Below are 23,279 nucleotides of genomic sequence, written 5' to 3'. Positions count from 1 at the left end.
CGGTTCATTGTTGACATGGGGAAAGGTCAACGATTCAGGGGAAACCGCAGTTTGACTCATCCCCTGGTCCCATTTTTATTTGTGTCTCATACACATGTGTACAGGCCTAAGAGTATTTTTTCTCATTTCCGTTTTTTTTTAAGTTTTGTTTGCGGTCTTACCCCACCCTGGAATGCCCCTTCCATTAAGCCTGTTTCTGTACACTGTGAACATGACGTGTGCAAACATGAGGCTCGGTAAGACCGTGTCCTGTCACAGACGGGAATGTTGGCACATTGTCTACATCAGGACGGATCTTCAAGCAGATGTGTGGCGAACATATGTCATGTTCCTGTGGTCTTGACCAAGCGTACTGCTATGCATAGAAAGTGGCCCAGTAGGGCCCCAGGGCCTACTGTATGTAAGACATAATGATGGTACCCATATGTCCATTAAAGTTCAACCTCGCCGAAGGCCACAGTTCTATAGCGCAGCCGGCTCGCCTGTTAATGTTATACCAGTAGTTTTATAGCTTTCAAATTAGCCCCGACTTGGGTGTATACTAGTATGTAACTGGCGCTTCTAAGACAGCTGATATTGCTTTAGGACGCCAGGGTAGCATCTGTTGAAGAAGCGGATAACAGGATAACAAGTTCCAGCTTCTGATTCACAAGGCATTTTTTGTAACCCTTTTCAGACCGGCGGGGGGGGGAGTGAGGCCCGCGCCAGTTTTATCTCAGATAGCGCCTGAACGGCTTGCGCTAGAACCGTCAAATTTGGTGACTTTTCCTAAAATATATCTGGCAACAATTTCGTATTCATTACATAAGACTATTTAATATTTCTGGTATTATTTGGCATCTGTAATCTATTAACTACAGGTGATTAGGATTGTGTCCTAACTTGTGTTGCCGTCAACAGAGATAGACGTCAATCCACTGCTTTTATGAACTTTATAATACTGTTCTGAGATCTAGCAATATGAATTCTACTCACATAGCTTTCGTGCACAAAATGCCCAGTGGATGTTTTATAAATTATTCCATCGCCAGACAATTGCAAAAGCACTTACTGTCGGCGCCGTCCACAAATAGAGAACCAGGCAGAACTGATGTCCCAATCGGTAATGGTCTTTCCAGAACCCAATGCCATTAATAACCATTACAGAAGAGCCCAAAAAGTGTTTGGTCCCACATAACCATTTTCCTTAGTCTAAATGTGGTAATATTCCCAACCTAACAGGGAGTCCATATTGCCATCGCTGTTGTACTAAAACTCGCAAGGTGGCATTTTTGAGCCACTGGTTTGATAAACCATGTCACAACTGTTTGTGTTAGATGTAGAACATGCGAAAATAATGTCATATGAATTCGAAGCAAATGATTATAAACATCATAAATGTAATTCACGTGACTACAACCCCGTAATACAACTGACAGTAGTAAAGCATCAAATGATATGGTACAGTGGCAGGAAGTTTACTTGCGATTATAGATTACTTTAGAACAACACATCTAGATTTCCAACTACATGTACGATATCACAAGCAAGCATCATATAAACGGACAAACCAGTTACTACTTTTTCTATATCTGGTTAGGTGGCCCCTGTCCTAATTGAGACCGCATTATGCCACTTATATGAAGACCGTTTTTGTACCACTCCGCGTCTTACAGATAGCAATAACCCCTTAGGTTTAACCCATGTCATTCTTCATGAGGAGATTACTCTATTCAGTAGTGCCATTAGCGCGAATTAGGGGCCACCCTCAGGATCTGTAATCCGTCTTAATCCACCCGGATTAACTCCTCTTACTGGCTGAGCCATTACGGGCCGATGACTGATGTGGTGTGAAAGGTTAATTTGGGACACATACGTGACGAACATCAATGAAAGTCACATTTGGATCAAGTCAGTTATTACATCGTCAATATCATGTTGTAGTGTTTCTTCTTCCGCTGGGAGGCGCTGCATCACGATCCCAGCGTCACAGCCAAACCAGGTGAGGAGAACAATTGGTATTGACCTGTGACCACCTGGTAATTCGCATATTACACCCTATTAATGATTAACCCTGTTGTTGATAGCTTAAGAATACCTACTCAATATTGACCCGGCACGGAAACTTTTGATATATAGGAAATGAATGGGCATTGTTACGGGTAACGTCGAACACAAAACGATACTTGACAGCACCCTATTAATGGTACTCCCTAATGGAAAACAGCGCGCGTGTATCTCTTTAAATGCTTTGGTCAAACACGCAAAAGGGATACATTAGAAAGTAATGCCTGGTGCGTCACAGTGAAATTTGTCGCGTGTAGGACAGAAAATTGACTAGGGGCTAGTCCATTTTAATGCTTGCAATGTTTGTGTTTTTTCTTCGCTGTTTTTCAGAATTACTGTTTCATCAACATGCCAAACGTTCCAACAGGTCCACCCCCTCTAGTCAGTAACGATATAGCCCCGAATGTACTAGTAGTTTGAAACAGTGGCCAAGCAAGGCAAGACAGATGGAAGTAATCAGTGGCCAGTGTGTCAGCGCGGTCCTCCGTGCGCACAAACGTGCCGGGGGATTTCGGACCTGCAGACGGCCAGTCCCATCAAGGTGTTGATTGACCCGCGGTCCAATCGGCTAGCAAAGAGCGACGACAGCAGCAATTCATCAACCCAAATATAGAAACGTAAAATATCCCTCAGCAGGCTCACATCTTAAATATCATGCATGAAAAGGTCTGGGAATAGACGAAATGTGATGCTTAATTCTGGACCAGATCGAAGTAAAATCCATATTTAATGTTGCCTCGTATCCCACCCGATTTACTTGTCCTCAAAAGGGTAATAGAAACCTTAAAACCGTATTCCAATGAAGTCACCGCATGGATCTAATTACTCGGTATATTGTCCACTGAGCAGGTGAGTCGGAAGCGGAGATTTGGTTGCCATGGTTTCAAGCAAGTGTTGGGCTGGAGGTTGCTAGGCGACCGGACCTGACGTAAACGCCATTTGAAAACGCCTGCATCGCCACAACAAGCCGACTGCCGCTGCCGGTAGGACATGCGAACATTCCCTGTCTCGTCTTTTGGCCTGATTCAGTTCTACCTGACAGTGGAACGGTGAGGATTATTAGCGGTGTGAGTGATAGGGCGTAGTGTCGTCATGTAGCGTCGTTTTCCGAAAAATTAGCGGGCACGCAGCCGCACAAGCGCCATGTAATCACCACCTGTTCGGAGGCGAGGCTGAGGGAAGATGATGGAAGCGGCGGTGAACACCACGGTGCACGGGAACGGCAGCGTGCCGCCGCCCGAAGGGCTCAGCTTCACCCTCGCCCAGTCCATCCCGCTGGCTTTCGTGCTGTTCCTGGTGATCGTCGGGGCGGCGCTCGGGAACATCATCGTGGTGGGAACACTGGCGCAGACCTGGCCTAACACCATCGGCAAGCCCGGGAACCTGCTGGTGTTCTGGCTGGCGGTGGCGGACGGACTGTTGGCGCTGCTCGTCATGCCGTTCTCCCTGGTCACCACGATCGGAGACAGCTGGATCTTAGGAGACGTCTTCTGTCAGATCGAAGGTTTCCTCTTCACGTTCCTGACCACCTCCTCCAACATGGCGCTGGGCATGATCTCACTGAACAGGTACTATAAAGTGTCCCAGCCAAGCGCCTCCGAAAACATCGCCAGAGCCCGTGCCAAGAAGCTGCTCCTGTACGGCTGGATCCATGCCGCCGCCGTGGCCGTGACTGTGGTGTCGGGCTGGGGCAATGTTTCCTCCGGGGAAGATCTCGTGTGCCTGCCGACCTGGGACACCTCGGCCCGCTCGCTCACAAACCTGGTGTTCGTTAGCATAGCCGCCTATATCCTCCCGTCTTGTATCATGGGCATCACATACTACCGCATTTTCCACATCGTCCGCCGCCGCTCCAAGAAGGTCATCCCGCACGCGTCCTCCCTGAAGGAGTCCGATCGCAACAACCCGCGAGGAAGCCTCGCCACCAACAACGGCGGCGCGCAGGGGAACGGAGCCGTGGCCGGCCCGAGCCGCCCGACCAACGGCACCGCACACTTCACCGTCCAGAGCAACGGCGCCAACGGAGTGTCCGTTCTGCCGCGAGCTGCCCAGACCCACATGCACAGGTAAAGCCCCGGGTTCTTTATTCCAACCATACCTTTGTTGAGTGTGTACAAGGTAAACGTAGGGTTAATATCTCAGTCAATATGGACGCAGGAAATTCCATATTCAACCTGCGGGTTAATTGTTTACAGTCCCCCGAGACGGCATTGCAAACAAGTGGGACATTTGTTTATTTTTCTCTTCATCCGACAATATGCAGAACGTGCCTAAACAATAAACCGTAATGTTTAACTAGGGAAGAATAACACAGCGTCGGCTGTTACATGTATTGTAGTAGCGGGGCACGTAGATACCAATACGTCATATTTTCGCGACCAAAATTAGCCCGAACGTTTCCACGCAGGAGGAATCTGCAATTGACGCATGTTTGACGCATCGACGGTTTGATTGGGCGGCCACAGGTCACCAATACTGGCCGTAATAACCTCCTCTGACCAAAATTACTGCCTTCATTAATTTGTTCCGACTATACGATATAAATCACGATAAAACGAGTGTCAGGAAGGTCACTGGAGCATTGATGCTTCGGATGAGACCGTGAAACCACGGCCATTATCGTAATGACGGAATGAACGGTTGATGACCGTTGTTAACTGTTATCACCTCGGGAACTGATAACTTTCTCAATTGGAACAGAATTTTCTGTCAAGACGCGTTCGTCCCTACGCCACTCATCTCATCATTATAGCCCATCATCTTAAATAGAGTCGGCTCTCATCCAAATAAAAGAGGTGCTTCTCAGAATGGGTTTTCTAATACGTCTTCTCAGAGAGAAGATCATATGTTACGCCCTTTATATTGCCCCACCTGGTGTTTTTTCAGGGATACCCTTGATGTGTGCTCTAGGCCCAGATATAACAGTAACAGAGCGAAACAAAACACATGCATTATCCACCTCCTGGAGACGGTACATTACACGGATCATTCTATTACTTTAGAAGATCGAAATACCCGGCATTAACTTTGCAAACGGCCCCTCCGGGATCTAAATGTGATAGCTGGAATCCTGGTGTGTAGATGGTATTTGAGTATAATCTACGTTATGGTTTTGAAGGGACAGGGCTTACTTAGCCTTAGTGAGACCCTCCGGAAACAGAGCATTTGTGGTGCCCCAACGGCCAACCAGGATAAGGGACAGATGATTATGATGGTGTGGTTTTAGAAGACGGTCGATTCTTATAGCTAATCTTCACAAAATCCATATAAAGTGAAAATCAGGGTTTTTACCTTCTAGACGCTGAATCACTACTGTTGATATATCTGATAAACTTTTCTTATCTCTGCAATAGAGGTTACGTTTATGTGGGCGCTGGTTGGTTTATGGTCAGGAGTATGGTATAGTATAGATCTACCACCCATGAAGTAATTGATTTTTTTCCCATTACTTTATTTGGAAATGATAACACCATAAGAACACTGTGAGCAATGTCTTAATCAATATGATAGGGTGGAAATTTAGACCTAAATTTAGACCTAAATGTAGTCTCGGGTGACTCCATATTCCAGTCTGCCAGAAAGTAGGTCAATTTATTTTAGCTTGACTGATTGACACTAGTGTCAAACAAAGCTGAAAATTATATTAAAACATATGTCTCACAGCAGGGACCTAGTGTGGAAAATGTTACACATCTTTGTTCAACTTTGCTCGCTTCACTAAGATCGCTAACCCGGTTGGCAAAGCTAAACACTGCTGGATACCAGCTTGGTAACTCAAGGAGCGTCCCCAAAGCACAGCGGCTTTTGTTTTTAATTAATAAAAGATATGGAAAGTAAATCGATCGATAGGAAATTTTTCCCAGGGGAACAAAGAATGATTGCCTCATTAATCGGGTTGATTGAGGTTGCTTTCACCGCAATTATAAACCACTCTACACAGCATTACGATTACCATCACTGGTTTAATTTTTAAGTGCCGAATAACAAATTATGCCGGTTTCTTTGAGTCATGTGTCTACGACTAGAATGCTCTGTCTGGGAATAAATCTAACAATTATACATCGCCACAGGGGGTGTTTACTGTGGCCTTGCTCGTGTAATCTGTATGCGAGGCACGATGTAGGCGGAGATATTCCTGGAGCGATACGGGCGCAGACATATTAATCACGGGCACGGAATAAAATAACACTTCCGGTGGGGTATAAGAACGGCAAGGAAGACCACAAAAATATCCAGTACACTACAGGCAAATATGTTTTGACTAGGACATACACATAGATGTACTAAATAGTAAAGTCGGTCAGGCATTAGGTAGAAGTGAAGGTCGATAAAATGTTTGGTAGATCAGCTGCAGTGAAAGTTCAATTTTATATATAGGAAATTTTGAAAATCTTCAAAGGCAAAAGGCGCGAGGATTACTACGTAAGTGACAAGAAAGGCTGAATTGTATGACGTATGCTCCTTCCAGTCCATGATTAAATGCCTTGAGTCACAGCAGCTCATTTCGATACTCTTATTGCCTTGAAAAATCTGCCCAGGGTAAAGCAATGTGAGCAACACAAAGCATTCCATCTATATTTTACATACATAATATATCTTAATACTCTTATCGCCAGTGAAAGCCTGGAGGTAATGTGAGGATATTCTATATAAGTCTTTGCACAAGCAGACTGCTGGAGATAGTCTATCTCAGAACAGTCGTCACTGGGAATCACCAAAGCCCTTCGTCAGAAGATACTGTTGGCCCGAAAACAAGGGCTTAGCATGCAAGAAACTCATAACATAAACGTCAATGACCTTAGTGATAGCTCGGCGCATATTGTAGCTCTTCCATCCATCCGTCCATTTCACCTGACATTGCTGCATTTATTTCTGTATTCTAGTTGACATAAATGTTGATGACGCTCTGTACGTATGTACCCAGGATGTACAGAATTCAAAAGATTTGTCTGGTCGTCAGATATCAACGATTCTCCGCGGGTCACGTTGCCGACTCCGTAGGGCAAACAAACCAAAAGCAAGTCGTCTTTATACCATCTCTTTATACCCAACCCTCTGTGGACAGTTCATAAAGGAGATGCTTTCAAAAGCTCCATACAACTGTAGTTTACAAGGCCATAGTGGTTTTACAAAGTGCCTCTAGTGTCTTCCTTAGCTTGTGGCTCGTTTTCCCGGTCCCTTTGGACCTACAAACCTTGATCTTACCCTATAACGGCGACGTCTATGTTATCTGCTCAGCTGCGTGTGTTCCACAGATTCAAATCTTGTTGTTTTTAAGGCACTATCGGGAGCAATCAAAGTCAAGGCCGCTAGGAGCGCCATCATAATCAGGTTATCTCCCTATCTATCAAGGGGAGGCCATTACACAGGATAGTGACATGAGGTTGGTGGCTGTTGATGACCTCGAGGGTTGGGGGGTCAGCTAGGTCAAGATCAATGGTGGGTTTTGCGGGATGAAGACCAGACCGCCTGGACACAGTCACGGCCACAGACAGCCAGGGGACAGGTCGGCGCCAACAGGTGATGCACGACGGCGGCTTGACTTGGATGGAGGAGGCGATTTATGGGCGCTTCAGGCACCGATCCAATCCAACATGTCGTTAGGTCTAAATGAGCCCAAAAATGTCATACGATGGTCCTACATGTGTACAAATCAATAGGATGTAAAGCACGAACTGGATTTACTTTACGTATCACGATTTTTTAAAACCACAGCAGAATCAAAATATGCTAGCAAAAACAGAATGGGATCGGGGGTTTATGTGCGGGAAAAACTTCATAACGTAATCGTGAAAATGTGCAAATTACTCAGTAGTTGATTCCCAAGAGATTAAAAAATGTTGCTGTTTTAAACTTCAAACTTGGAAAAAAGATATCTCATTAAGAATTTTCTGCGTATTTCCTGACATATTCAATTCAGGGACTTGTATTTTTCACGCGCAGAAAACTCGTTCCAACACAATGACAGAGAACCTAATCACAATAGCCGAGTTAGGATATGGATCCGAAAATTCTGGAATCACCACTATCCATCAAACTCCACCATTGATAAAAGCTACGCCTTCATATCACTGAGCCCGAAAGCCATAGATCAAGATACGACCTAAGTCAAACTTGTAGTGGGGATTTTGTTTGTCAACCTGATTGTAAAACCCTTGAAATGGAACATCTAATTTAGAGGCGCCGAGAGGACAAAACTGTCGACTACACGGTGTACAAAGATCAATCTTACGACAATGGCATAAAATGAGGCAGTAAATAAGGCAATAAATTGTTGGACACTAATATATGCTTTAGTATCTAATAACGCGAAGCTACGTAACAGCCGAGGAAATGTAGTTGGAAATTGAATCAACACAGCAGCAGCAGCTGCGGTGAATGTTGGCCAGTTCTGAAGGTGACCGTTGGGGGATGGAAATGCCACAGTTTAAAATTCACGGTGTGGTTATACATGCTTATATTCCTAACGTTGCAACGATACAGAGTAGCTTTTGATCTTAAGTGGGGCCCAAGAGAGGGAGCTTTAGACAAGATGCTTTGATAGCAAAGAAGCGGTCGTCCTTTCTTTAAGAAATTACTTATGCCAAGAAGGTTATATTTTTTCAATATACACATTCAGTACAAACGCTGAATAACACACATGATTGTACAGTCAAGCGACGTCAATAATCAAAATGGAGTTACATCTACAAAAGCGTATACGTAGAAAGTCAAAAGACAACTAAACAATGGCAGGTGGTTTCTCGTTTCATAAGATAAGAGAAACACGGCAGCCGGGCCCGGTTGTGCGTCACCTGCCCACGACACTACCACGTCATACACATCACAAGCACGGCTGGAATCAGAGACGGCCATATTTGGGCAAAACTACTACGTGATTGACATGTGCTTTAGTCCACACCAGCAAAAATATTTGTAAAGATTATGATCCACGCCATACGCCTAAAATGAAAGTAAAAAACAAACGTGCGAAGGTCTAACCTAGGAATCCAATAAGAGGTGTATGAAATCCCCAGCGCTCTTTCAACTTATGAGTCCACATCACGAAGCTGAAGACTTGAGTGTATAACGGCACGAAATGTGATTGTACGAGTAGGAAGGTCATCGTTCGAATTTCGATTGGAATATCTTTGTCGTCCAGAAACTAGAATATGTCCCACAAGTACGATTATCCATTCCTCATGTCGATACCATACTAATTTTCATTGAACAAGTAACATTTTAAAAATTTTGTGGCGTTTGAAAGACGTACATTTGATGGAACTATAAGTACTAACTGCAATTACTTGACTTGTTTTTATACTGCAGCAGGATATATACTGATATACATAGAACCAACTATGATTCGCATCGGAGAGCCAGCACAGTGTACTAGTATTACATATCCCGACCCCAGTAAAACATATAACAAGTTAAACCGTTAACATGACCCTGTATTGAATCTGGTGTTACTTACGTTATTGTTGTGTCTTCAAGAAAGGAAACAATGTCATGAAATCTTTAACAATAAACTCCCAATATAGTAACGAGAAAACTGGTAGGGAGCTCTCATTATAGAACTATATTTAAGACAAATGTTTCCATAGTCGCGCCTTTTATCACAACTCAATCTACGGAGCCCGTTTGGATTGGACATAATCATTATATGAGAATTGTGCATTACTGGCTCGATCATCGAGATGTAATAGCGAATGAAAAGGGGCTTAATTTGAAGAAAATGGCTTAGCATAAGTGCTCCGCTCCAACTCCACTTATACTAACACGAAGCAGCATCATAATGGCATACATGATCAATTGTTAAAGTAACAAGTGAAGGCAGCTAATAGAAAAATCCATTCTCCTTTCAGCTGGAGGGTTGGGATTATTATTTCGTGAACGGATATCAATAACCTAGCGAAGGAGAAAGGTTCTGTGGCTTAATTAGATGGAGACTAGATCAATGCATTGCATTTGTCGATCCTCCTCCTTATGGCAGAATCCTCTTTTTAGTAGAGATTTTTAGATTGACAGTATTTCTATGACAACAAAAGCGAAATCAGGAAAAAGGAGAACAGACCATTTCTTAGGTAGCCGCCTGTTCCCAAACGTAGTTTGCACGAGCTAGCATTCAGTGTCCTTCGATGATCTCATGAAGGTTCATTGACCAAGGCGAAGTTGGTGAACTTACATAAAGGTACATCGATCATTTGTCCAACAGACTATACTCAGATCAGCTCAAACGATAAAAGTCACAGGAAAGCAATTTGGCGCCTGTACCTCAGGGCAAGCTTCAAGAGAATACTACAAGCGAGAAGGAAATTTAGCAGGAGCCCTGTAGGACTAGCCACTCGGATGAGTTTTGTCTGGTCGAGCAGGTTTGTTATGTATGGCCATACTGTGCTTAATCGCTCTGAAAGTCTTTACAAGAATCGCGCACCAAAATCGTCTTCATTTCGACGTGAAGGCTTTCATGGTCGATCGATTCTGGCGCCGCTGCCGTGCGCGGTCCGCAGGAGATCCAAGGTTTCCTATGAGATGGTCTTAGTCAAGATAATGGAGCCAATAACGTTCTCTGGGGTTCATGAACTGCACTCTCTCTGCATACATATGTATGTCCTTGGAGACGCGATGTTTCAAAGTAATTACTGATTTCTAGAGACAGCCCACCGAGCATAAGCGGGCAAGTACTGTCAGATGGTGAGGTAGAAGTCACGTCGATTCACATATTCCAGATGATTTTTAGATGTCAGAAACATTTGTCTCAGCAGTACTCTAAACCGCTGCATGATTTGTGCACTTTATATTATTCTGGTTTCAGATCTCTGCCTGCTGCTGCTATAAATATACCATCCCATCCATAGGGGTATACAGTACAAAGCTTTGCTACATGCATGCTGGCGGGCTGTTGCCAATCTGCTGCGTTCTTTGAAGTTAAAAGACATGCAGCCGGCTTTTATACAGCAGTCATTCCTGCTTTTTTGCTAGCTAGACAAAAGGCAGCCAGGAAATTGTTTCTTATGGCCTGCAAAATTGAATTTGCAAAGCTGAAGTACGCGATTCAAGTATGTTTAATTAAAGGCCCGACAGGGCTTTCAGCCCAGGATGCAGCCTGCGCTTGGCCCCACATGAAGACTATAAAATCATTGATAATTCTCAAGAATAAGCGTGCCTTTTTATTCGATTTTTCTCCAGCTTATTTTCGACCTAAGGAAGGCTTAAGGTAATAAATGACTGTATTCTAGGGTAAACAGATTTGATTCTCTGGGGCGCACAACTAAGCCTTCTAAGGCGTCACGCAACTAAGTTACAAAAGCCCCTATGACGCTTATCGCTTTGTCATTAAAGTCGTCTCCACAAGCCGCGACATCTGGGGCTGGTAAAGGTCTTATGTCCGCATCAGACTTACTTCCGCCAGAGGCTTTAAAGAGCTTGGTATACATTTGTTATCTTCTGGGAGGCAGTCACAACATATCCCGAGCTAGACGTTTACATCTCGTTTGATCCAAACAGCTCTGTGGATTCTGTGTTTGATCGATGTACATGTACCGAAATAGACACTTGTTACGTCCAGTGTTACAGTTATAACAAAAATGGCGGCCGGGGACGTGACCTTTCACCTGACCGCATCCTAATGGGTTCTGCGAAATCCTGGACTGTAGTTATTGCATTGAAATGTAGATAAGGGGTATTGGGTGTCCTCGGTTAGTTAGATATATACGGCCATTGGCCCCACGCATACTGAGTGGTGTTTTATCTATCTGTGCAGTCACCCGCGGTTGTGGCAGCATTAGCTGGGGTGTTGCTTTTGGAGCGGTGCCGTCCCAGTGGTGCCGTCCCCGGTACTGCAATGGGAGTTGTGACGCTCGAATGACGGCAACATAGTTCTCAAAGTCATGGACAGAAGGCAATAAGAACACACGAGAACTTTCTACATGCCCTTCAAATAGCTTTGTCCCCAGGAGACAGAAGGGGAAAATACGATCTTGATATTTAGCGTTATATTGCATTACTGTTTTACTACTACATGTATGCATCAGAGTCAGGTACACGCACTTGGGGATTGCATCGTAAACTATAAGTTATGGTTACTTCTCTGTAATGAAACTGGTCTAGGTAAGAGTTATTCATACACACCCAAGGGCCCATTCAATTGTTACCAGGGAATGAGATATGTAACTCGTAGGTCATTGAAGCTGCGAGAGATCACACAAAAGGTATAGCGCTCGACTGTGAACTGAATTAGAGGTGGGGATTATCTACAATAACAATATAAGTTCTATTGCAAAGTCTTGCCCGAGGGCTAATTGCAAATAACAGGAAAAGGACTAGCAAACATTGAAGCACGATACATATATGGCATGTGACTACTCTAATGTAACTTGGGTTTTACCTAGAATAGTGTTTTATCATTTGATATCCTTGGAGAATATGTAGTCAACAGTCAAATTTTCACACGTGTCATATCTGTTGAATCCCTGTCGTGACATAGTGTGAATGTTGTGGCCACGCTATAGTTGTCATGGATAGGCAATAAATATTGACTGATGAGAAATAAACTGTTGCCTAACTCAAAAGAATTTTCGACTGAATTTTCAACCGTATCTCTTGGTCTTCATTAGCTATCGGACCCAAGTGCTGTAGACATGTAATTTTTGTCATCAGCACTGGCTCCAAATTCATTGGAAGTAGGAAGTCGGTTGATAGAAGGTTGGCGTGCCCTGATGTAGATACTGAGTTGACATATGAATATTGAGATTTTGTTCTACTTTTTGTCCCCTCAGTTCGTACCAGAAGCAGGCCACAGAGAACAAGACGGTTGTGACGCTGCTGATCATCCTGGGGATGTTCATGGTTCTGTGGACCCCGTTCATCATCGTCACGTTCGTGCGCAGCTTCGCGCCGGAGCTGGTCGGACCGTCCACCCGCGCCATCACCGTCCTCATGGTCTTCGTCAACTCCGCCGCCAACCCGGTCGTCTACTCGCTCAGAAACACGTCGTTCCGCGCCGCCGCCAGGGACTTCGTGTGCGCGTGTGGCTGCTAAGATAGCTCAGTGCCGCGGCGAGCGCTCTTCGCCATGTTAATGAAGCAGATAGTCAGAGATCATGACTCATCAATTTTAAAAAGCCATTGCAGGGAATGCGGTGGCTGTATGAACAGAACTTACGAAGGGACCATGCTGCCAGATGATGTAGTTAACTTGTCTTACGAAGCTATTATACTAAGAAATACGGGAATAATACGTGTATAATGTTGATTTCGTCGAGATAGGTTGAGTTTATGGAGAAAACCCTGTATGTAAGGGTATAATCTGACATACAGAGGAAAATAAATCAGAAATATACACGTTGACTATTGCTACCTTCCTTATCATTAGGTGCCATAGGAGTCTCGTGTTTTACTGTGACCAAAGGTGATTTTGCAAGGGAAATCATTTGTACATTTTGTCTATTTCATTCAGTCTGAATCTTAAACATCATTGTATAATTGTGATTATGAAATTATATACTAGTTGTCATGATCGGAAAAAGATATATCGTTCCAGAACTTGCTGACCAGACAAACGTCTCCAGCTGCCAGACAATGATTAAGAGTAAGTTGGAGAAGCCTAGGAGCTAGCCATATAGAATAAACATAAGAGAAAAATGGTGGAACCTACAAGACAAGATTGCCTATTTGAAGTGACACAGGTGTTATGAAGAAAGGTCACTTCACTTTGTGACATTTGCCATGCAGTAACAGACGTGCAATCAAACACTTTGGCAGTAGACAATTTGTACTTTATATAGAAGTCGCTTTTTGTAAATTTGTATTCCCGGGTCGCTCTTGACAAAAGGACTTGTGATCTGAAAGTAAATATCGTAGCTATCAATCTGCTATCGTTTCTGTGACCCTAATCAGATGACAGTGCCTACATGTGCCATTGTTGTTACGGTGATTTGATACTGTATCAGTTCTTATCTAGCTAGTATATGAAGTCGTAACCCTTATGGAGGTACATGTTAATTTGTTAAATATGTTCTGTAAGAAAACAGATGGATCTAGAAGACGAACTCTGTGACTATTTATCTGTAGATACTCATCTTATGTTATATGTACACATGCGCGAATAGGTTTGTAATTTTTGTCTTTAAGTCCGATCAGTCAGTTGTTAGATTATTTTAGAAATAGGAACGTGTAATAATGACGACGTACAAAATGGTTTGTGGTAAATCTATCGCAGAGACGATCTAGTACATTAGTAATACAAAATTGGTTGTTCTGTTATGGAATCGATGAGTCGCGTGCCATTGTGACAGAGTATGCTGTTTTCATCGTACTAAGATCAGTAGTAGCTTTTGAGTGACAGACCGTTTCTTTGTGAAGCAATGTAAATGTATCTCGAAGTGTGCAATATTTTCTTATATTTACATCGTTCGTAAAAAGACGAGTAACCGTCATGAACTCTCCGTATCCGGTGTACAGTATTCGGCAATAAAAGATGGTGTATTTTCTATGTGGATCTGTGGTTCGTGGCAGTTTCTAGATAGAATATCTAGTAGCTCACCTACTGTTTATAAAATTGAAAGAAATGTCGAAAAATAAACGCCCACAATGTTTTAACGCGAATGAAAAATGAAGATTTAAAGTTACCATATGATAGCTGCTTTTAGGCCGTAACTTTCCGTGTTTTATTATTTTCGTGTTTGTTCTTTAATTTTTTTTAATGTAGAAATATTCAGCCACCTGTTATGTTATTCAGGTAGCGTTTAGATTTGTCACACTACTACGTGGCACGGGAAGCCGCCAGGCTATTTCAGGTACATCGTTTAATCACGCCAGGGCTGCCCGCTGTTTCTTCATCGAGAAGTAAATATGATTAATTTGATGCCTGAAGCGATAGTGGCAAGTCAGCGGGTTGAAGTATGATTACGGCGAACTGAAACAAATCCATCGCTGCAAGCCCAAACGGGACGGTGCAAGCTTAAGCAAGAGTTGACGAGAAAAACTGTAATCTTTTGTAGAGCACTTTAATCATAACTGGCAGTCGGGTGTCATGTGGTTACATTCTGATTGAGCTGCCGGCATGCCACGCGTAAACTACTCAATAACTTTCAGGCTGTACTTTCAGTGTCGTAAAAGAAATGGTCCCCTTTTAGATAGGTCATTTAAAGATCTATGACCTCCTGACATATCTGTAGCCTCAGACAGTATTTACTGGCAGGAAATCTGGGAGGAGGGGGCACCTTGCTGTATTGCCACATCCTCCATAGTGATGCTTGTCCCAGTGATCGTGGCTGATAACTTCACTGACGTAGAAAACGTAAACTTTCTTATGATCGAGGGAGATAATTTGATAGATGTAACTACATGATCTAGAGTGATGGATCACACCCCGTGTGTCCTGTACCTACGTGCGAAACACCACGTCTTCAAAATACCGTTTAGCACACAGAGGTAACCCCCGGGGATGCCTGCGTGTCTAGTCGTATATTGCCTTTGGCTGTTGCCCTTGAACAGTAACGTAACATGATACCTACGGATCGTGGACCCATGCCGTGTATCCATAAATCATGTACTGGCCCTGATAACTGTCTCCAAACCGTTTGTTGTTCTTCGTGGCTGCTTTTCTTAGAATGCAGTCGGTGACAAGCACCTGACAGGAAGAGATAGGCAAAGAGCGCTGACCCAGAGGGCGAATCAGCACAGGCTTGTCAGTCAGGCCGTTATATAACTTTTGAAGATGTGGACCATTCAAAACAACTTTTTTTGCAAACAACGGATAAAATTAGAAATTTCCAACGCGTAGACATCAATAGGAGGGAAAATAGGCAATGATGAATGTATACGGGAGGGAAATGTACTTGACTCAGACCGTGGGGCTCTGTAGAATACTTATCGTGCTGTTTGATAAACACCTGCGGCGAGCCACATGCCTCCCGCCCGGTTCCTGTGCCCCGCGGAATCCCGATGAGGTTTGGCCTGAATGAGTAACTTGCTGCCCCAGGAACGTTCTGGAGCGAAGGTGTCGGATCAATCTTCCAAAAATAGCTTCGGGAAAGAGCAATAGGTCGCGGCTGTTCTATATTTAGCTACAGGAAGCTTCGAGGGAGCTTGGATGATCCGGGCGACTGATCAGGGGATAACATGTGGGACACGGCTGTTCATGGTGCGGAAATTAAACCCTCAAAATAGACTCGTCTGAGGCAGACATTGTATTAGTTACCAGTATCTATATATTACAGGCAATGCATGAAAAGTTGTATACATTAAAGGAAAGAAGTTAGTTTTTTATATAAATCGCCATGGTTGACACTTGAGGAGTTTTTGCATTGTGAAGATCACAATAGCTCATATTCTCTTGCCAACCGTGTGAAATCCAACTTTTTGTCTATCCACTTTTTTGTTTTTTCCCCCAGCTATACAAAGACCGACAAAATGGCGCCGTGGGCTAATGGAAATATAATCTGAAAGAAATCCCGACAGGTGGTTAACCAAACGGTACTTGGAAATGTAAAAAAAGGTCTCCTGATTCCACACAGCCTTTTGAAGTGGGATGAAAGCTTTGATACTTCAAGCACTGATCCCGCAAGGTATGGCTTAAAGAGAGATTGCCACAAGACAAACATGGTAATAGCTTTCACAACTTACACACATATACCCTTACAACACAAGATGAAAAAGACTAGTTCACCACATGCAGAAGAAATTCTAGAAAGTTATATCTGTTTACGAGTATCATTTTAAAAATGCTTGCACGAACGAGAGATATGTCAGGGGTTGTGTTTTCAAAAGAATCGGTCAGCCCATAGCCGAGCATAATATCAAATCGCAAATCGCAAAGACTTGAAAGACACCCTTTGCCTGCTGATGTTTCCCTGTGAGCGGTTGTTATAATATGATTCTCTGAGAGTTTTGGCAAGCCGGGCGTGTTTTGGTGGCTACCTGGAGGCAAAAATACTTGCGTGGGTGTAGATGAGAGGCTGACTGTAAAGGCCAGCCGACAGACATGCCTGCAGCGTATAGAAACGGCCATCTGGTGTTAATTTGAATTTCACAGGTAGATCATCTCTCACTCTGGCTCGGTTTTTCACAGGCAAATCCTCTTTATGGATGGGAGGTAACATGTATGTACGCGTGAATATTTACGTGTGTCACTGTGTGCGTTTGTGTGTGTGCGTGCGCGTGTGCGTGTGTGTGCACGTATGTGTGTATGTTCTCTGAGTGTATAATCTTAATTTTAGTGACTTAATTGTCCACATAGGTAGCCTGGGTGTGAGCCTTTTTAGTTTTCGACGAAAGCTAATTTTAAAGGCTGACACTCAGGCTAACCCATAGGGCCCTTCTCCTTCTCCACCCATAAGGCATCATCCAGGCTTTCATTCAGATCGACAAGTATGGAAAAGTCCTCACGTTACTTACATTTACATCAGATGCACTTGAACCGAAAAATGTACACTCTCCAGATACATTACCAGTTACAGTACAATCGATTGAGTAGAACACACGAGTTACGCCGGGTTGTTGGAATTACTCGATCGGAGGATTTGCCATGCCTTGTTGTTGTTTGTCAGGTGAGGTGTTGAGATAAAACATGACGCTTTTTCTAGTAGCTATACCTGTGCAAATCGGCTACGTTACACCTCGCTTATTTAAATGTATTCATGCCTAAGACCAGGAAATGTCTCGATTATACATATACAGTTCCAAGAAGGAAAAAGTAACTTGTACGAAGGAAGACATAAGATGAATGTAACGGTGAAATCTGTTAAAATAAACTTTTCAAATTATTTCATTGTGCAAATACTACATGCCGTACCATTAGTATAGGCTTTACTACGTAACGGTAACTGTTATATCACCTTGACATTCTGGTGTAATCAGATAAGGTAGTAAAATAACGTGCTACAAAGGCATGAAATTAAACTAGTTACAGATCCAAGGAAATGTCCGCCTCGTCTGTGTCTTCCGGCTGACGAGAAACATCCGTCCTACAAACTCCATATCCTATCCAAAACTCTCAAGGGCGTGACCTAGCGATGAGTGAATACTGGCATGGATCTGCTGGCATACATCTGATACGGCTGACCCTATTACTCCGTGAAGGTATGAAATCTTCAGGAAAGTTCTTGTGAAACTGATAGAAATTTTTGCGCAGACATTTGTGGCCCCCTCCGGCTAGCCTCGTAGTCAGACCATCGTAGGCTCGCCCGTATCTCTGCGGTGCTAATAGGAGGACTGGGGCCAGTAAAACACCCGGAAGTTGCCTGTGGAGACTGATAACCAGGCTAGCTATCCCAGGGCCTGAAATGGAATAATTTTCTGGGCACAGATATGGTAGTTAAATGGTACTGCCAAGGAGAAAACAAGTGACGAGCCCAATCTTTTGCCTTTCGTCATTTTGGTTCCTATGCCTTTCTTCCACATAGTTGTTAAAGTAGGTCAGTACTTGTATAATATGGATCACTATCGACTGAAAACTAACTGATCTGCTATAATGGAAAGGACGCCCCCATTCTGTCAGGGACACGGATACATCTGTCCTCACACTACTTAGTTCAACAATATCTGAGCTGATGCTAAACACAAATGACAAGTGAGAGCCGTGAAAGGTCAGGTATGGCAGATGTAGAGATGGATATCACCCAGGGTCAGCCCGCCGGTGTGGTCGCGACAAAATGGCCTGGATTGCCGAGGAAACAGAACATGTGCCAACACGGCAGTATCTGTCAGTCTACATCATTGAAGGGCGAGAGACCCGAAATCATGCAAACCGGCAAGTGTCCAAGCTTTTACTTGCTGTTACGTCTATGTGTGTGTGTGTGGCCGATTTCTCAACCAAACCGCCGCTGTTCGTCGATTACCAAGTACATTTTATGGATGGCATCCTCCACAGACTCCAAATCTAATACGATATTGTACAAATGGTTTTAATTCAGTGAACAGGACATATAAAAGGAATGAAATGCATCTTCATATTTATCTGCCATCCACATTCTGGCATGGCAACAGACATCTTGCCCATTTTCGCCATGTTGACCACTTTTAAAAGGCAACAAAATTTCTTGCTTTTGTTCCCAAAATCAGTCGAAAATTCATGTGCGCGCTGATGTCATCCATAAAAGTCAATTGCTGTGGCCTTAAGAACTAAAGATGATCATATCAAAACCTAAAGGTGCAGAAGAGCAGGTTGTATGATGCTCTCTTATTTTGGTGATTTACACAGTCTGTTGGTAAAGATTGCTGATCTAGTAGCTTATTCTATTCAGTGAAACGTGCCAGTAGTCAGACTAATGACTACCTTGCTATGATTATTTCCCGTGAGTTATTATTTTCTGTGGCGTGCATCATATAAGCATTAATTCCATATGCTTGTCGCTAGTCCTATTCATCATCAAGGCACGGAAGCTATACTTCGTATCCCACACGATTTTTCTTTTTCTCTGTTAAAGAAGTTATGGTACACACAATGAAACAATGGCCAATTCAGTTTTGTAACTTACTAGTTTCTACATTCAAAAATTAAGAATTTAAATTATTTTTGTTTTGTAAGATCAGCTCTTATGGTACATGTATATAATACAATGACCGTAGAAATGCAATCAAATCTGGTATTTAGATCATTAAGTTTGTTTTGTCGCTGCTATAGAAACGGAATAAAATCCATCTGCACGAAATACTTTGATAAAAAGGTGCTGTCAGTCAACACATAGTACCGCTTAATAACCACATAGCTCCGTTTGTATAAGAGCTACGGCCTCGACCCCTTTTGAAGTCATGAATGTAGCAATTAAGAAATCAGATAAAGGGACAGACATTTTCATTAGTTCCGCTTGTATACGACCGATGGCTTGGCCCACCCTTTTGAAGTGAGAATGTGGGCAATCATAAAATCAGTGAAAGAGACTGTAATTTTCACTGCAAGGCATTTCCACAAGCATGCAGCTGTGAGATGGTATTCCATATATGCGTGAACAGGACTAAAGATCGACCCTTATCCAGCATGCACGCTGTGGGACTCAGGTAAAAAGACTGTTTTATAACCAGGCAAAGGTTAAGAACTAAAAAGGATGGAGACCGCGGAAAAACACACTTAGTGCCCCGGTGCTGCTGCCTTGAAGGGGCCTTGGCAAAGGCATAGACCTGTTGAAACGGCAATGGCGTAACATGTAATGGGCACTACGGTGTGAATGCCCCCCAGGTCGTTAACATCAACTGCCGTTACACTTTCACATTCTTTTGATATTAAGATATAAAACCACATACAAGCTCGAAGCACCCTGTGGACTGCCTAAAATTGTCTAAGTCTTGTTTATATATCGATTAATAGTTTTAACAAGATATTACGTGAGTCATTGATGGAAAGTAGTGGATGCTACTTAAAACGCCTGGCAATTTTCAAAATCTAACTAGTTGCTTGAGTAACAATGTAATGTAATCCTTGTGTATCTCATTACATGGATGTCTTTCATCGATGTACAATCTTTAAGTACTACTTTAGTATTTCTATAAAAAAAATCAATCTTGTGAATTTTGATTAAACAATTCATGTGTCCAATATCCGCAACTTTATTTGCTTCCCTTGTCAATCCTTGCCTTATCTAACAAGCTATTCTGCTGCGACTCATCGTTTCAACAGACAGTAAGCAACTTTGTTTCAAACTTTCTTTTTGGAAGTCCCGACACGGCGTGTATAATGAATACGAGTGAGGATACATATATATATCAAAGACATACTACAAAAGCCTGAGTGGCACAGGGAAAGTCGTGACCACGCGCTTAATGTTATGACAGATGGTGCTTTCTGCCGGCCAGGGGCACTCTTCTTCCCTTCTTATACTTTTACCGTCACCGCCAGGCCGGTTCAACCTCAGCGCGGATCGATACGGGGAAGTGAACGTGATGATGGTTAATCATCGACAGCGGGAAGATCAGCGCTAAAAATAGATCCAATTTCATCTTCTGTGCAGACGGGGGCCCTTCTCACGCAGATTGAATCCGGGGGAAAACGTGACGCTCCATGCATGACAAATGACGACATTAGATAGATGGGGAGTTGTGAATACATCCCACCGATGTGGATGAGATTTTTTCCAGTCGTCTGTGCCTACGATTATGTTGCCAGGACCGATATCAGGATAGATCAACTACCCCATTCTCACACAAAATAGGTTGTCTCGGCTGGCGGGTAGATGTGCCCCACACACGTCTCAAACTTGTCAAGTGAAAAGGCTTTGACGTGTTCATATATCAAGCAAAGTGTATTTCCTGAATAGACGTACATATACTAATCGGGTTCAAAAGACCATATTTATAAGGAAACTATCGTAGTTGCCATACTCAGAGAGTAGACGGATTAAAGACGGCACAATTCTCCTGAAAACATCACCTAGCCTTGTCACGAACATGTCTGCATACCTGTTCACGTACACGTCTCTACGACTCGACCTGGCACGTCCCGAAATCGATTTGGTCTGGTACCAAAAATAGCAACAGTCCATACAATCTCGCAATAACATCTACTTTTAGATGCAGCTGAAGGTTAAGAAAGCACGAAAAGGTGAAACAATCAATGTTTTTTTTTTAGATTCGACTGACAATAAGTGTAGGTTGACAGACAGGCTACATATGAGCACAAATAAATTTTTAGAACTAGAAAGGAATAACATTTGCATTTAGCAAATGCATAATGTTTACCTTCGCATATGGTCTGCTCTGTTACTCAAATATAATCATATATATGATGAAAGGATCCGGAGTCTAAATCTCTCCTGCTATGAAATTGCAACATGGTGTAACCCAACTCTAGTTACCATGGTGACTGGTTCAGGTCACTGACCTTATTTGTTTGGAGAAGAAGAAACAGAGCAAAAACAACATGTTTTCCTTCTGTGAAGGTAAACACAATAATGCGGATACAACATCTCCTTTTAAAAATAAATCTAAACAGCGTCCGGGAGCCTTCTTTACTATGACTATATCTCTGAACGTATAGTGATTGAAACCGACATCACTGCACATAGTCTGTGAAGGGAATGAAAGACTTGCCCCAAACACCTATCCAATTAGGACGTTCCCAGAAGACCTGATTACTGTTTCCGACGGCTTTCTCCTTCGCTCCCAGGTCGATGGAAATCACTAACTAGCCTGTAGTAAATTCCCCAAACTGCTTCTAAACAATTTTTATTTACAGTAAAAAAAATACTGGGGATTGTGATGCTCCTAATTCTAATTACATGACAGGCCATAAACATTGAACTCCTACCATTATGTGAAACTGTATTCACTTGTGTGTTCCATTTTTGGCAGGACGGCCTTAGGCGACAAGCATCGTTCCAAAGCCGGCTCATTCAGCATTGCTGATGAGGCTCCGTTTAATTCGTCATCGGGTGCTGACGGCCGGGCCAGCCGGGATCGATCCCGTGCATTTCCTAGGCGTCGTGCTGCCTTGAGATAAGCGGTGAAAACATTTACTAAACCGGCCTTCTGAATATTACTGTCAATTCAGGACGGTGTAGGCAAGATGATGGTCTGAAGAGATTTTCATGTCAACTTTGAATAGCTCTTCAGACGTGGATGTTGCAGTAGATTGTTCAGCGCTCGATAATGACAAAATGAAGATTGTATGTTTATTGAAAATATCAGCCTTGAGGATAGTATCTGTTTGAATCCTCGTGATAGTATTTAAAGATGGGAGTATCTGTGCAATTTAGTTTATTTTCATGACAATTTACGTTTTCAGGAATCGGTTATTTTTCCGGATGCGCGTTCACCATATTGCTCTGTCCTTGGTGCTGAACGCGTTATTTTCTGGACTTTTAGCCACCGCGCCCTGGGCTGTTTAAAAAGTGGCCTTCCAGACATTTTCCACACCTGAAAGGATGTGGCACTTATTCTGTCTGGTGCATCATCCAAAGATACTGGAGAAGGGAAAATCCAAAGCGAGAAGACAGCATTTTACCTGTAATACATATACATTTCAAATATCTAAACCTGATCCAGTTCTGCCAAACTGCTATAACATGGTCGCCATCCTGGAATAGTTTCCATTTGGGCATGTAGAGTTAGCAACCAACGCTAACAAATATACATGTCACCCAGGTTATCTGGTAGGAAAGAGAATACCCTTTGGGTATTTGAATACCCTTTGAGTGTTCTGAATATAGAATTTATAAGAAATGGATATGTCACCCAGGATACCTGAAGATAGCAAAGGTAGGATAGGGAATGCCCTTTAGGTATTCTGAATATAGCATTTGAAGAGATGCCTGCGGC

General features: G+C 43.1%; 1 protein-coding gene across 1 annotated transcript; it reads left to right on the top strand.

Moving 5' to 3' along the window:
- The first annotated feature begins 2,760 nt into the window (after positions 1-2,760).
- On the top strand, positions 2,761-14,609 carry LOC109482944 (octopamine receptor 1-like). The gene is made up of 2 exons (XM_019785847.1): positions 2,761-4,112; positions 12,807-14,609. The coding sequence occupies exons 1-2, from the start codon at positions 3,229-3,231 to the stop codon at positions 13,066-13,068; spliced, it is 1,146 nt and encodes a 381-aa protein (XP_019641406.1). The 5' UTR covers positions 2,761-3,228; the 3' UTR covers positions 13,069-14,609.
- The last annotated feature ends 8,670 nt before the right edge of the window (positions 14,610-23,279 follow it).

The sequence above is a fragment of the Branchiostoma belcheri genome, unplaced genomic scaffold, assembly GCF_001625305.1.
Source record: "Branchiostoma belcheri isolate BF01 breed outbred unplaced genomic scaffold, Haploidv18h27 scaffold11, whole genome shotgun sequence".
NCBI classification, from domain to species: domain Eukaryota; kingdom Metazoa; phylum Chordata; class Leptocardii; order Amphioxiformes; family Branchiostomatidae; genus Branchiostoma; species Branchiostoma belcheri.
Note: the sequence above shows the minus strand (reverse complement) of the source record. Positions and strands in the feature narration are given on the sequence as shown.

Coding starts and splice junctions, on each gene's coding strand:
- LOC109482944 (XM_019785847.1), top strand. CDS start 3,229: ATGATGGAAGCGGCGGTGAACACCACGGTGCACGGGAACGGCAGCGTG. Junction 4,113..12,806: donor GCCCAGACCCACATGCACAG/GTAAAGCCCCGG, acceptor TTGTCCCCTCAG/TTCGTACCAGAAGCAGGCCA.